The sequence below is a fragment of the Falco punctatus genome, assembly GCF_963210335.1.
Source record: "Falco punctatus genome assembly, chromosome: 2".
NCBI classification, from domain to species: domain Eukaryota; kingdom Metazoa; phylum Chordata; class Aves; order Falconiformes; family Falconidae; genus Falco; species Falco punctatus.
In genome coordinates, this window is record NC_137581.1 from 82,378,176 (window position 1) to 82,393,231 (window position 15,056).

At 36.0% G+C, this 15,056-nt stretch overlaps 2 protein-coding genes and 1 long non-coding RNA gene across 14 annotated transcripts in view; 2 read left to right on the top strand and 1 right to left on the bottom strand.

Moving 5' to 3' along the window:
* CASK (calcium/calmodulin dependent serine protein kinase) overlaps window positions 1-15,056 on the top strand; it is a 227,935-nt gene that overhangs the window by 115,921 nt on the left and 96,958 nt on the right. For all 12 annotated transcript variants that reach the window (XM_080374290.1, XM_080374293.1, XM_080374285.1 and 9 more), the window contains exon 6: window positions 14,252-14,354. In XM_080374290.1, the coding sequence (XP_080230416.1) occupies window positions 14,252-14,354 (103 nt within the window). The remainder of the gene's footprint in view (window positions 1-14,251; window positions 14,355-15,056) is intronic.
* Window positions 143-6,878, top strand: LOC308058483. The gene is made up of 2 exons (XR_013925843.1): window positions 143-249; window positions 1,456-6,878. It is a non-coding gene; the product is annotated as an uncharacterized lncRNA (long non-coding RNA).
* GPR34 (G protein-coupled receptor 34) lies at window positions 8,857-13,354 on the bottom strand. Its single transcript, XM_080374316.1, has 2 exons — window positions 12,424-13,354; window positions 8,857-10,612 (listed from the first exon to the last, which is right to left on the bottom strand). Exon 2 carries the CDS (start codon window positions 10,588-10,590, stop codon window positions 9,448-9,450), a length of 1,143 nt encoding a protein of 380 aa, XP_080230442.1. The 5' UTR covers window positions 10,591-10,612; window positions 12,424-13,354; the 3' UTR covers window positions 8,857-9,447.

A 15,056-nucleotide genomic window follows, 5' to 3' on the forward strand; every position in this document is an offset into this window, starting at 1 on the left:
CTTTGTGTCCAAGAAATATAGTGTTTTATACCAATAATCCAAAAGTGGGCACAGGATAATTTCCTTGCTCCACAGGAAAGGTTTGATCACAGATTAGTCAACCTTTGTTCAGCTCTGCAGAGCTTGAGACCTTTGAATTTCCTTCTGTCTGATACATCTGTGGTTGTCAGATAACAGCTTTTCAAGAGCTATAAATAAGTTACTTCATGAAAACAGAGGAGATACCATATAAAAACTTCTGCAATTTTGGTAACGTTCTGGTTTTGTTAGTTTTGCTTTATGTTTAAATGTACACTGTAAACTTTACGTTTAAAAATCCACCTCGGTGATCTACAATCAGTTTTATTGTTCAGCTTCTTTTTTGTAATATTATTATTACTAAAATTATGGATGTATATACTGGGCTCCTATTTATACTACATAGTTGATCTTGTTTAAGAGTAAATTTAAGTGAGGGAAACTTCCTGTGGAGTATTACTGATTAGTTTGTAATGCTGTGATTAGTTTGCATGTACTTTAGTTCTTGTTCCTGCTAGATGTAGTTATACCTTTTTTTTATTTTTTCCACTTTTAAATGTATAGATATATTAAAATTTGTCCTAACAGAAAGAATAGTTTATTAATTAAATATTTAATAGTCTCTTAGGTAGTTTTACAAGTTGTTGTTACTGTGGTGTTCCATCCAGGTTTAGACACAAGAATGCGTATCCTGAAAATTTGCTAAGAGGAGGCATGCCAAAAAATGGTGTGAGCAGTTCCAGTTAGCAGGGTTTTTTTTTATTTTTATTATTTAGTTTGCTATTAACTTAGCCTGTAGTATTTCTAATTCAATGACCATAACTTGCTGTAGGAAGAGGTAACGCTACATTTTTTTCTGAATTGTTAGATGAGAATAATTATTATACTGAATTACAGTCTCAGACTTTATTTTTGAACTGATTAGTGAGGTGAATAACAAAGGAATCAGACAATATGATTAAAAAAAAAAAACAACAGAAAAATCAACCCCAGAAGTACAGTTGCAGTTGGTTCTAAGCTGTAGTAAGCACCTTCCTTATTCTTTTAGTGAACTCTTTCCATTCTCCTAACGTATAAATGGCATATTTTATCTAAAATGTATTTGATAATATTCAAATAGTACAAGTGCATCTTTTACAGAAGTCATTCTTAAGTTCTTCATGATGACCTTTATGTACATTCTTCACCTTAATTATTTATATCTCCTGTACTCTTCAACCATGATCACTTTCTAATTTATATGTGTTACTAGATCTTATATGCCAGTAGGCAGCATATGTTGAATTTTGCCATTATAGGCAGGCAATTTATTTTGTGGCCCAAAAGCACAAAACCAGGAAAATTCCCAGTGGTGAAAGGTATTTCAATTAGCCATTTATAACCCATACCTAGCATTTATGTAGTATAGTCATATATGACAGAGTGATCCACTTAGAGGCTGCTTGGCCATTTCCTCTTCCCTCCACCTACTCGAGATGACAGAAGACAGCCCAGTCAGCCTCGTATCTCCTCGTGCCTGTCACAGACCAAATGGACAACTGGACTGTTCCTGCTGTACAACAGGGTACATAACGTGTTGACAGCAGTTGCTCTCTGTAGGACGGGAGAAGGCAGCAGCTCAGTTACCTCTAGCTTCTGTAGCAGTCCTGGCTCTCTTTGTGCTGGGGAAGGCCCAAGAGATGCACTCAGTCTCTGCATCTTGAAGGATGGAAGACAAGTGCTGAGGATATGGCACAGAAAATACGTGACCCTGGGTATGGCTGCTGTGGGTGCTGAGGATGAATCAGATGCGTAGTATGCACCAAACATGCAGCAGCCTTTGACTTGGATTTAATTTAAGTACTTTGAATTTAATTATGGTGTGGTGTTTAATACCAAGATAAGTCTCTAAGATGCACTGGCTACTACACAAGTGCAATCAATACTTTCTTTCCAAAAAACCCAAAACATTTACCAAGTAGCTTGTCTAGAGCTTTGACTTTTGGTGCTTAGTTTTGTTGGACGTGTTTTTTCCTTAAACATTAAAATTGAAAGTTTTTTTGACTGTATAAACTCTTAAGACAGATGCACTACACGATAACCATTTTCAGTTGGACATCTGTATCAGGAGAGTTGTTGCAGAGCACCATGGTTCCTTTCTGCCTGCTTATCAGCTTTCCATGCAGGGTGCCCCAGTGTGTGCGCAGCTCTTCTCCTGACTTGATCTAATGAAGGTTTTAGCTGTAGTCAGTGTATGTATTCAATATTGTAAAAAGTGCTTATCAAAGCAAAATCATCTAAGCTCATGTTTAAATCTACTGTAGGTTAGTCAAGCACTGTGCTGAATCAGTGAAGATAAAATATTTGGCAGGTTTGAGCTGAGTCTATGTTTGCTGTTCACTAATGATCTATTTTTGACAGTTTTAGACCTGCCTGTATGGTTCAGCAAAATAGACCCAGAATGAAAGTTCTTACATTGTTTGATGAATTGCAAGTGCATGCAGTGTAACTCTGCGGCATCCTTAGGGATATAGAAATGGGGATATATTGCACTTCTTGCTTCAATTCTTTGGTTGTCATAAAATATGCAAAGTAAGAGTTTCACAGACTCCAGAGGGTTGTTTTACATAATGAAAACACAGGCCAGACAATGTCTTTTAGGTAGGACAACTTAGCTTGAAGTTGACAGTGCTAACAAAATTAATCTTCCAACATTTTCATACTTCAGGTCTTCGTTGCTAAATACTTTGTATTTTTCCATAGTAAGGAATTCCATGGTAAGTCACACATTCCTTGTGCAGCTCCCAGAGCACTCTTTAACTGCATTTGCTTCTAAAAAAGCAGTGACTGTGTAGTTTACTTTTAACTTTAGAAATTGGTTTTGACTTGAAAACTATTGATTATCATAGCCAAATAGGAAGCTTTCTCTGTATTTTTATGCACTGTACTGTAATTTGTCTTTTTTCAAGTTAAGTATGTTTATGTGTAACAGCTTTTTGGCTTTTCCAAGTTCTTGTTAAGCTTCTGTGAAAACACAAAAGTAATAAAGCAAAAATAAAAACCTAAAACATGGCAGTAAAAGCAAAACTGATACTTAAAAGGTGGATTCTGTTGGCTGCAAGCTGGGAAGTTCTGGCTGCAAAATTAATTCCTTGCTGGTAAAGAACATTTCTATACCCCCTGACAAAAATGATCCTGCGTTTTCGTCAGACTTTTAATTTGTTGTTAATCATGCTTATGGTAACATCTTCACCAAGTGAGAGTTTTTGTGGAAGGAACTGCAGGCATATTTTTGTTTCTAAAGCACAGTCATTTGTATCTGTGGTTTGAGAGTTCTATGAAGAAGCTTTGTAATAAGTGCAAAGGTGTACTGCCCCTCTCTGTATGCACACTTACAGGAACCAGGACTCACCATTTACAGACAAAAATAAGATAACTTCTGAAGGTACCAGGATGTATTATTGTGGTATATTTTAAATAATTGATTCAGCTTGTTAAGACATGGGCTTATAAGTAAACACTTTGCTTTTTTTATCCTCATTTTGTTTCTTACTTTGCAGTACTACAACACACAATTAGCCATTTCCCTGCCATTCATGTTCTTATTTCTACACTTAGCTCTCTAACTGTGCAGTTTGAATGTTAAGGCTTTTTCCAGCTTCATCCCTTCCCCCAATTACTCTCACTCTCACAATGTCTGTGAACAACTTCTGTGCAAGGATTTCTTTTTCACTCTACTACAGTAAATGGTGATGGCTTTGTAGCACCTTCTCTATTCTCTTGGATTCTACAGTGCCCTCAGGAGTTGGGATTTTGTTTAAGGGATGGGGAAAAGGCTGGCAGAAGGTTTCCAGTGCCACAGAGAATATGTTGAAGATACATTTTGGATTGGTGGAACATGATCAATGGGTTCTTTTTGTCTCTACACTGTATTTGTACTGTGCAACACAACTCCCTCCTCTCTGCTCTGATTCTGAATGTGCTTTTGGAGAGAGCATTATACTAAAGCACTCGTTTGTGAACTTTCCAGTTCCAGGAATAATATGCCTCTCAGTTGTTTCTCAGTGTTGTAAGTTGCACTCCTCTTCTGTGGTTTCATTGACTGATGTTGGGGAAGTTGTTCAATCAAATTTCTCCATGTTGCGTTACCAAAACAATTGATACTTGTCTGTCCTCAGGAAAAATACCAGTTTGCAGGTTAAAGCCATAATTACAGTTAATTTCAGTGTGAAGATGAAAGTTGGTGTGGTTTAACCCTGGTAGGCAGGTAAGCCCCACACAGCCGCTCACTCACTCCCCCTCAGTGGGCCAGGGAAGAGAATCAGAAGGGTAAAAGTGTGAGAACTTGTTTACGCTTTCTGTCTCTTCCCCCTCCTGTGCTTGCGGCTGCTGTGCTGCAGAACAGGCTGCTGCTTCTGAGGCTCCTTCCTGCTCCCTGTAACACGCTCTGGTCAAACCTTTCATTGTCTTGAACGCTTTGAGCCCCATATTGGGCATCAAAAAGGGTTGTTGTTAAATCCCAGTGGGCAGCTAAGTCTCATGCAGCTGCTCGCTTACTCCCCTTCCAGTGAGTTGAGGGGGAGAACTAGTAGGGTAAAAGTGAGAAAACTTATGGTTTGAGATAAAGAGAGTTTAATAAGTTTAAAGAAAAGGGGGGGAGTTAAAAAAAAGAAAAACAAGACCAGGAAAAACAAGTGATGCAAAAAAACCTAACTGCTCACCCCCAGCTGACTGATGCCCAGCCAGTTTCTGAGAAATGTCAGCCCTGGCAAAGTTCCTCCTCAGCTTTTATTGATAAGCATGAGGTCATGTGGTGTGGTCAGTTGGGGCCAGCTGTCCCAGCTGTGTCCCCTCCCAGCTGCTTGTGCCCCCCCAGCCTGCTCCTGGTGGGGTGAGAAGCAGAAAAGCCCTTGGCTCTGCAGGAGCTGCTCAGCAATAGCTGAAACATCTCTGTGTTGTCAATGCTGTTTTCATCAAAAAACCTAAACTAGCCCCATACAAGCTACTGTGAAGAAATTTAACTCTATCCCAGCCAAAACCAGTACAGCTCTTTACTCAAACCAGGTATACTTTGTTATGTTTATGATTAAAGTTGTGAACTTTTATCTGGCAAACAGTTTTGTTTCTTGGCTTATGTTTCCTGTTCATTTTAAGGAATATATGCATGACAATGTAGCTGTCAATGTATTTGTCAAGTCTAAAAGGCATAGAAGTGACTAGCCAGCACGTGTATTGTATATGCACTTCATAACTAGTCTGTATTCTAATGAGGAATATGCACTCCTTTTTACATAGTAAAGTGATATTTTGGTACACCAACTGGAATTTGAGGGTCCACTGTGGATTTGAATAAAGAAGGAAAATGAGGTTCATGCAGGTTATGTGAAGATGTGTGTTGACTTAAGCTCTGCTTACAGAAAGAAGATTAAATAGCATGATTTTCATGTTGAAATTCAGCTGAAGACTCAACTAATTGCTGCAATTGGCCCTGATAGGAAGCACTGCTAAGAGAAAAAGTAAGAGACACTGTAAAGAGACTAATTATACGGTCATTTGACATGTCACAGTGTAACTTTCAGCAGACCTCCCAAGATGCTTCAGGACTGTTTGCTCTTCAGCAATATTGTTCTGCAGAGCCTGGCATCTTACCTTCAAATGGGGGAAAACTGATTGCAGAAAAAATTATGTAAGGATTAAATAATTTTAAAACATGCTACCTGCTTTTGGGTTTTGGTCAGTAGTAATTGTTTCCTACATGACAGTGCTGTCTAGTTTCAGATCCGTTTCTGACCCAGTTGATACATCCGACCTTTAACATCTTGAAGCACTGATTTACATAGTAGTGAAAATCCATAAGTATTTTCACTTGTCTGGTTGCTTTTTGGGGTTGTTTCTTTCTTCTAACTGCTACTCCCTTAATGTCACACTCTGACAAGGATCATATAGACATACCTGCTCCCCTCTTCTGTGCCGTATCTGCTATTCTAGGCTTGCTCCCTTTCAGATTTTCATTTCTGAGCTGAAGAGTTATTTATTTAATGTAGTCTGAATATAATCTGTATCATATAAATTATAAAACAGCACAATGATAACTTCTCAGTTTTCTTCCTACTAACAGTCTACTTGCACTTCTGTTGCTGTTGAGCAGAGAGTTGTATCTTGAACTTTGTTTAGGTTTAACTACCCCAAAAAATTGTGTGTTTTCTGAAAACTTTGTCATCTCCTCATTCTCACTCATTCCAGATTGTAGTGTTAAACATGTTTGTAAACTTACCTATTTGCAGATTCTTGAGGAATATCATGAAGAAAGAAGACACTTTATTTTTAAGCTTTCTTTCCAGTTTTTAACCAATTGCAAAACAAGAATTAACACCTGACATCTGAGGGTTTCTTAGAGCCTTTAGTAAGTGACCTTGCTGAAGCCCAAGTATACCATATCACCTTTATCCTGATGCTTCTCAGCTTTTCCTGAGAGCTCCTCTGATACTGATTTTCTGGTAGACTGGCTTCCCTCAAACAAATCTATTCTCTTTTCCCTAGGGTACCTTATATGCCGAAGCTTGCCTAGTTTTATTTGTCTTTATAGGTTTGATGGTTTTGCCTAGTAGGAACATTAGACTCTAGCTCCTGAAATCTCTTTAAAAGATTTGGGTCATATTTGTTGCTTGTGTACAGAGATTGGTTTAAGCGAAAGATTATCCTATATTGAAATGTTTAATGTGTAACATGTAGTCCTGGGAAAGCATTACTCGTCGATATTTCTTCTAAATATTTTTCTCTGAAACCTTGTCTGCTGATGCTGTGCATGGCTTCCTTGGTGCTCCTTCCCTATGATATGTAAAGAATGGCTGTCACATAGAACACATCTGGATCAATGCAAATAGGTGTTTAAGGCTTTCCTCTTAAAGAAAATACTGAGTAGATTTCACTGTTCAAATTACTAAAAACAAAAAAGCCCACATAATGCTATTCCCATGATGGACCAGAATCTTGAACTTGTACTGCATGACTATTTTTCTGTTGTCCTTTTATGTATTTAGTTGCTTACAACATAACATTATAATAACCAAGTAAATGTTACATGATTTACAAAACTATGCCCACAATACTAAGGTGGTCTTTTGTCCTGTGGAACACATTTCTATTTGCCTTTGGCTTTGAAAGTCACCTTCATTTTTAGCATTGAAGCTGTGCTATGACGTGATTTTCTGAAGACATCTGAAGTCTATTTTTGCAGTCATGCAGTGTCCCTGAATTGCAGTCCTTGTAAATGAAAATTCTGGTTTAAACAGAACACTTTCTTTAAAAGAATTATAGAATTCAAATTTTGTTCAAGCCGCACCGTGTCATTCATGTCCGTCCTGTTCTGTGTGCCCAACCCCACAACCCCTGGCCTGGTGATCGGTGTCATCAATCAGTCACTGACGGTAGAAGAAATATAGACAAAGAAAGAATGATGAGATAATATATACATCTTGTGAAATGATAATTTATAAACTTCACTAGATTCACTAGAATTGATATTACTATGTAGAGCTACTGTACTGCATAGGAGAATTGCAGAGGACAAGGAACTGCTATTCCCTGTGCTGTACAAATACAGAACCAAGACATTTCTTGCTTCAGCGTAATGCACTAGAATGACAGGATGACAAATAAAAGATCGTGAAAAAATATAACGCAGTTGTAGTGAGAATCAATCAGAAATTGCTGTACAAATACCTTAATTGTATGCTGAAATGTTTAACAAAAAATGTACCATCATACTTTTATGAAAATTACATTTGTGGGAATCTCTTTGTTGAAGATTAAGAAACCTCACCCTTTTTCATTTAAAACAAATATACACTGACTAGTCACTGTCATTTGTTTTAACATGATTATGCCCAGTTTCACCAAAACTGAATGAAGTAAAATCACATAAAAATTAAACCAAGTTTATGTCTAGCAGTGGTGAAGTGTTATGTTTACTTTGTTTTATGATGCTTGTTTACTTTCTTTTATAAATAGCTTCTGTAAAACCAGAATATTGTTCAGTATTAGGAAAAATCCACAAGTTTTCACACAGATATAGTATAAAAAGTTACATGATCCATCAGAGAAGAGGCTGGTAGTCATATTAAAACCGACTTCTTTACACCAGCTTACTTGAGCAATATTACTTGTATGTGTTGAGGGTAATAAATCCTTATTTTATGGAGCTTAACATTTAGCATCTTAACTCGTTCACCTTTCTGGCCTGGCATGCCAGGCATGTAAGTCGTTCTTGGTATAACTGCCTCTTTACTCGTCTTTGGATCAAACAACTCCCACCTTCAGCCCCCCATTTTTTTAAAAATGTTGCCCTATGAAGTTTTTATTTGTGCCTAAATACATAAACCTCATTGGTTTCAGTCTGAGAAAATAGTTGTGTCTATGGGACATTGCTCTGAATATTGCTATTACATAGCATCAGCAATTATCAAGATTATTTTAATCATGTGAAAAGGGAAGGTGAGTACCAGGGAGGAAGCGTGCAGCTGCAACACACGGCTTTGGGAGTCTGTTAAGCAGACGAGTGACTGAGCCTGAGCAAAGATCAGAGCTGATGTGTCAGGGGTTCATGAGAGCTAATTTTTCTGTTCTGCTCTTTATGCTCAATTCTGTGAGTTTATTTTCCTTGTTGAACTACTTTGTGTAGCTGCAGTCACCAGATTTGTCAGCGTTTGAAGGAAGTCTTAGGTAACTGAAAATACACATATGTCATCTCTCCTTCGTTATTTCTGATTTTCCAAAAGCATTGCACACTTTTCCTCAGGTGTTTGACCTTGACATTCATTAAAATGTTGAAAATATAATGAAGGGCTTAGGAGGCTTGAATATTTTAATTTTGCTCTTTAATAAACCTAAGTGTGTCTTCTGTAATTATAACTGAATTAATGGCAGTTGATTTCTTCACCTCATTTTTATGCCATGTATGTTGCTAAATTCTCAAATATTTTCTTGAAAAAAATGCTTTCATAAATGTAGTTAAAATGCTGATTTCTTTGAAACCTATTAAAACATATAAGTGCAGAAAATCTCTACTGGTTTATATAGCTCTTTTGAATAGGACACAATTTACTTTTTGCAAGTTTAATCTATTCTTTACATATACAAGGTGGTCATATGAATGTCTATATACAAGATTCCTTATACAGGTTCAAACCACTTCATGGAAATTTCCTTAAAGAGTTAGTGTTCTAGTTTAGTCCAACAGAACATGTCTGAGAACTTCCTATTTTGTTTTCTTGGATAAACAAGAATGAAATACTTCTGAAAAGTGACTTCCCATTTTCACAAATAGAAGTAAGACTTCTCATTTTTTAACAGGCAGAAAGAGGCGGGATTAGTAGCTGTACTGTATAGCATTTGGTAATCTTAAATTGATGTCCTGGAGTGACAGAAATTGGTATCCATTTGTGTAAACAATCAAATTAGAGATTTCTTCTTTAAAGAACTGGAGTGGGGTGTGGTAGTAGATAACCGCTCCTGTGTACATGGTCCAAGTTTTATTTCTGAAGTGCTTTCCAGGTTTAGCCCTGAATCTCTATGAAGCCTTCTGCAAATAAGTTGGAATACAGTCTTACGGACACTTCTGGACATTAGGAAATACATAACTGGGTCTAAGCAGCTGTTAAAAGATGAAAATATGAGCATCACTTCATTGCATTTGTGAATTATTTCCTTCCAATAACAAGATGGGTTTTGCAACTGTGACGTAATGTAGACAAACCGGAACATGTGGTAAGGAACAAAACAGATGGTGAAAATAATGAGTACGATGAAGGAATTCCTTGCTGTCTGGGTGTATTTTCCTGCGTTTGGAAAATCTGCTCTTTTCCTTGAAATTTTCAGAAGGTTCTTGGCAATTTTAACATAGGAAAGTATCAAAAGGAAAAAAATTATCCAAAAAATCATTACAATAATGTAATTTAAAATTGCTTCTGTCTTTGCATTCTGTTTATTTCGGTAATGAAAGCACATAGTAGAATTGCTGTCTTGACTCTTAAAGAAAGATGGTGCAACTACTACTACAAATCCTGTAAGTGCAACTGCCCACACTATGCAACAAATATGTACACTTCGTGTAGCAGTGAACATTTTAGGACGCTTCACAGACCTATTTATTTTTACATAACGATCTCGACTAATTAGTCCCAACAGTACTATGCTAATATACATGTTCATATAAAATAGAGTTCCAACAGTCTTGCATAAAATCAGTCCAAACATCCAGGTGTTTTTGGTAACATGATAGAGTATTCGGAAGGGAAGACAGAAAATGAGCAGAAGGTCTGCCACAGCTACATTTAGCAAGTACACTTGGATAGAATTCCTTTTCTGATGAATGCATAGGAAAGCAAACAGGGCTATAATATTTCCAACCAGTCCTATAACAAAAATAATAGAGTAAAAAACTATCAAAGCAAGTGACAGTGAGTTGTCATCTAAGGGACAGCTGGCATTGTTTTGACTTTCCGAGGCATTTATGGGTAGGTTAGTTTGGTTACTCCAGAAAACTTCCTTGTATGGAATAATAGTCAGTAAATCAGCTGAAGCTGCAGCCATCATTTGTGAGGATTTTTTAGCTGTTCTGTAGGGATGCAAAGAGAAATTTTAAGAATTAAATCGCCATTGGATCATCTTCACATATTTGCTTGCTTTATTGCATACAGTCTATGTGATATAAACATAAAAGGCAATAACTCAAAAAAGTAAATACACCGAAGTATTGCTGTAGCTGAGTAGAAGAAGGATTTTCAGCCAGATATCATGATACAATATAAGCCTGGAATAATCAGTTCCATGTTTTTCCTCAGATGAAGTAGGCAAGAACAGGTGATACAGAGTACTCAGATAAATATTTTTGTAATTACATTTTTATTACTGTCTTGTGTTGTTTTAAAAATCAGCTATTATGTTTTGCTGCAAACTTTAGGAATTTGGATTTTTTTATTTATAAGTACAAACATTTTTTTTTTAAGTTCAGGTAGTTAGGATTAGTCTTTCTAACACAGAAAACTTTTTAATTAAGATGCAAGAATGGGTAAGCATAGCTAGGTGAATTATTCTCAGTGTTGATACAAAATATATAGAAATATATCAAAACAATTTCAAACTCATCAGTATTAAAGTTAAATAAGTGTCCAGGATCTCTCACATACAAGTCACTAGATTTCAATTAGAAAAGCAATTTTCCATTAGTGTTTATTTGGCCATGTAATCCGTTATATGTAACGCTGAGTCAGTACTATTGCAGTAGCTTGTTTTTAATAATTTATATCTTCACGTAAATTTAAGTATTTTTTCCTTTACTGTTCGCAAATCAATATTATGCAAAGAAGCTATTATCAGCTGGAAACCACATTAATGCTGTTTTAAACACGTCTTGTTTTATTTGTTTTCCTTGTTGTCATTTCAAAGTTTTAAAATTCACTAAACTTGTTTTTGACCAGGAAGTTACAATCTGGAAGATAAAAGTCAGCTTTGACCAAAGAAAGAAAACCAAAAAAAGTGTGCGGTTAGAAAAGCAAAATCAAAATGAGCTGTTGAGAGACATGGATAAAACTGATTAGTAATGATACTTCTGTCCTCAATTTGTATGTCATAACGATAAAATATTCCAGAAATTAGTTTATTTAGAGGTTTGGTTTTGGGGTTTTTTTTTCCAGGCGCAAGGCTTTTTCCCCTAATCTTGCAAAAACTTCAGAATTGGTTTTGATACTCTGAACTTAGTTGTCCAACAACAGTAACAAGAAAAAAAATGACAAAACACTGCCATATACATAACTTTAAAATAGTTTTTCATTTGCATGCTAGGTCTTAAAAATGTGACTTTACGTTTAATACTGTGATACAGCTAGAGCACTGAAAATGGCAGCACTTCAGGGAAATTTCTTAGTAAGACCTAATGTACCTACAGAATCTGAGTTATTGAGAAGACAGTCTAAAATATTTTAACGTCCGATGTTGGCTGATCTTACAGTTACATTACATTTGTTCAGTATGTTAGCAGTTTCAAAAATATGTCTGTTTTCATATTTGCCATTTCATATTGTCAGGTCAAGAAGTAAATGTAAAAGTTTGATTAAAAAATACGTCTTGTAACCTATATACCACTGTAATTTCCTGTTTGTGTTACTTTTCTATAAATATGCTTGAGCTCATGACTTGCATAAGTAGCGACAAGTTTTATATCAATGAGAGACAGACAAATCCATTACACTGCAGATACATTAGAAAACTTTTCACTGCTCTAAGTTTTATCATCTATAAGCAAGCAGGCATGCTTGAACCTTGGTATACTTAAGAAAAGGTTTGAAGGTCAGCATTACTTTTGCAGTTAAGAGAAGTTGTAATAGAAAATTGTTTTACTGTAGCTTAAGTATAAAAGAAGCCACTTACCATTTATATATTAAGAAGTTCTGCTGATTTCCAAAACTACTGGTAAAAGACAGGGAGGAGTAACATGCAAGTGCTCTTATTAGAAAGCTAAAGCACCAGCTTCTCTATGAAAGGGATAAGAATCAGCTGACGCAGTACAATATCAACAAGGGGAAGTTTAACTAGTGTTGCAATGGGTTTTTTGAAAGATATTTTTAACTAGGAAAACTCAGTTTATTGAAAAGATCAATTAATTGCTGTTAATTTGGGCTTTGCTGGGAGAGGTTCTCTAATGACATTTTCTCAGAATTTCACTCTGAATTGGAGATCTGGGGGTTTTTTTGTCAGAAACTTGTGCTTCTGGTGAGCAGCGTCGGTGGCTTCGCTTGTGAATCACAATTGTGTCGGTACAGCCTGTCTTCCTTTTAATACTGTTGTGGAAATAGTATCACTTTTTCAAATGTTAGGGTAAAGGTAGATCAACACCACAGTGAAATGGTACAATTTGCTTATGTTGGTGTAGTTCTCCCATCTGCTTTCCTCCTTCCCTCAGGCTAGATATTTGAGGTTGGTCTTTTTTACTCAAAATGACAGCGATGAAAGAATGTGAAAGTGCCCAAAGCATGCAGCTTCACATTTTCAATAAAGCAGAAGTGAAATACAATACGCAGAGATAATACCACCTGGTAATACTATTTTGGGTAGGATGTAAGGGATTGAAAATTACATTTCTAAATTTCTAATTTAAAAATATTCTAGAAGTCTTGATATAATATAGCTTAAATTTAAAGATCATCTCAAGAACATTGTCTTGGCTTACTATTTTCCTTAGCATTTGAAATGAGGATTTCAATGTTAACGTTCTTAATATATCATCTGGTTTAGGAATCAAGCTTTTTTTTCCTGCAGATTTCAGTTAGAATTGTAAACAGGCTGTGCATTCTTACTTGCTTGTTCTTAGGCAATTGAAACTTGTTGAAAGGAAACTACAGGTTGTTGTAGCTCCTTCGCACTATTTTAATTTAAGCACAAGAAGCAGTATACAAATTTCACATTCTTCCTTTTAAATAATATGGTTGACTGCAAAGTGTAGCTTTGAGTAAATGCAGGAAGTCATTCTATATTAAATGCAGTAGTTTTGCTATGTGTATTAAATACTAGATTGTGTTCCGATAGATTTTGTGTGTATGTTACTTCCTGCTACACCAGTGCATATCAATCCAAATTGTTGTATAATATTCCATTTTTCTACATTACACCTCACTCTTGTTAGTGGAAAGACTGTGGAAAATCAAAGGTATGGATGACTGTGTCTGGAATCCAGTTTAGAAACCAAAACAATTTCCCCTCTCACTGAAATATTTATTAGAAACATCACATGCATGTTCCTTTTCTCTCCTGCAGTTGGAAAGTGATCAGTGAATTCTATGATTAAGGCTCAAAATAGTGTTTTCTGTTCTCTTGTAAAGGATGAGATCCCACAGAGTATATTATAGGCAGGATATTTCTGCTGGAGAATTGAAACAATGTAAGGCTTAAGGGTTAAAGGCAAAAAAGAAAAAGTAATACCAGGTAAGAAATTATAGGCATTACTTTTTATCTCCATGTTATTATGATTTCCTTGTTCCTTGTGAGTTCTGATAAGTCCTGAAAGGACTTTGCTGTGCTTGAGACAATTGAAAGACAAGGAGTCCATGCCAGAAATAAAAAAATACTTTTAAATTAGGAAATTCTTTTTTAAAAAGCCAAAATTCTAGCTTCTGTTTGCAAATTTAGGAAAATAAGGTCTAAAATGCGAATTGTATTTCTCAAATAATATAGTAATTTGTCTGGATTTTTGTCTTTTCAGCCACACTGTGTACTGCTTGCCTCAAAAGAGAATTCAGCCCCAGTAAAGCTTGGTGGCTTTGGGGTAGCAATTCAGTTGGGAGAGTCTGGACTAGTTGCTGGAGGTAAGGAATTTTCCTTTGAAGTTATGTAATATTATGTACATTGTACTGCAGAGTTTGTTCTTCTGACACAGCCTGGCCTGCAAAACAAAAGCTCAAAAATAATCTTTCACTAAAGACTTTCTTAACATTATAATTGCACACAGTTAAGCTAAACATTTACTGGAATGTAACATTGTTTTGTGTACATATACTGAATATTAAATCCCTCTAAATAATATTCAACAGGAAATTATGCTAGTTTGATCAAAATAAAATCGAAAAAAGCTAAGAGTTTCCCACTTTAATACAATCTTTGGCATAATTCTTTCATGCTTGACTACACAAATCAAATAAAAATGCTATCAGGATTGAAATGTATGTCAAAGCAAGTGAGTAAGGACTTACTACAGCTTCGTCAATGCTCCCCTGTTTCTTAGGCAATTTCCGTCAGAATGCTATGCTGTTTAATAGCAAAATCTTACTAGTTTTCACGTGTGACTCTCTTCTGTGTTTTAATATTTCATTGTAATTACTGCAGAAGACATCAGTATCTTGATACGTATGTATATTTTTGACTGTGTTCTGTTTTCTGTGGATTTTATTTCCTCTAGCTGCCTTCCATATTGTTCCAGACAATAGGCTTATGCTTTAATCAGCCTGCACAGATGAAGACCCAATCAATTTTCTGATGCTTTCATTGCCAGAGTAGGAGACCACGTTAAA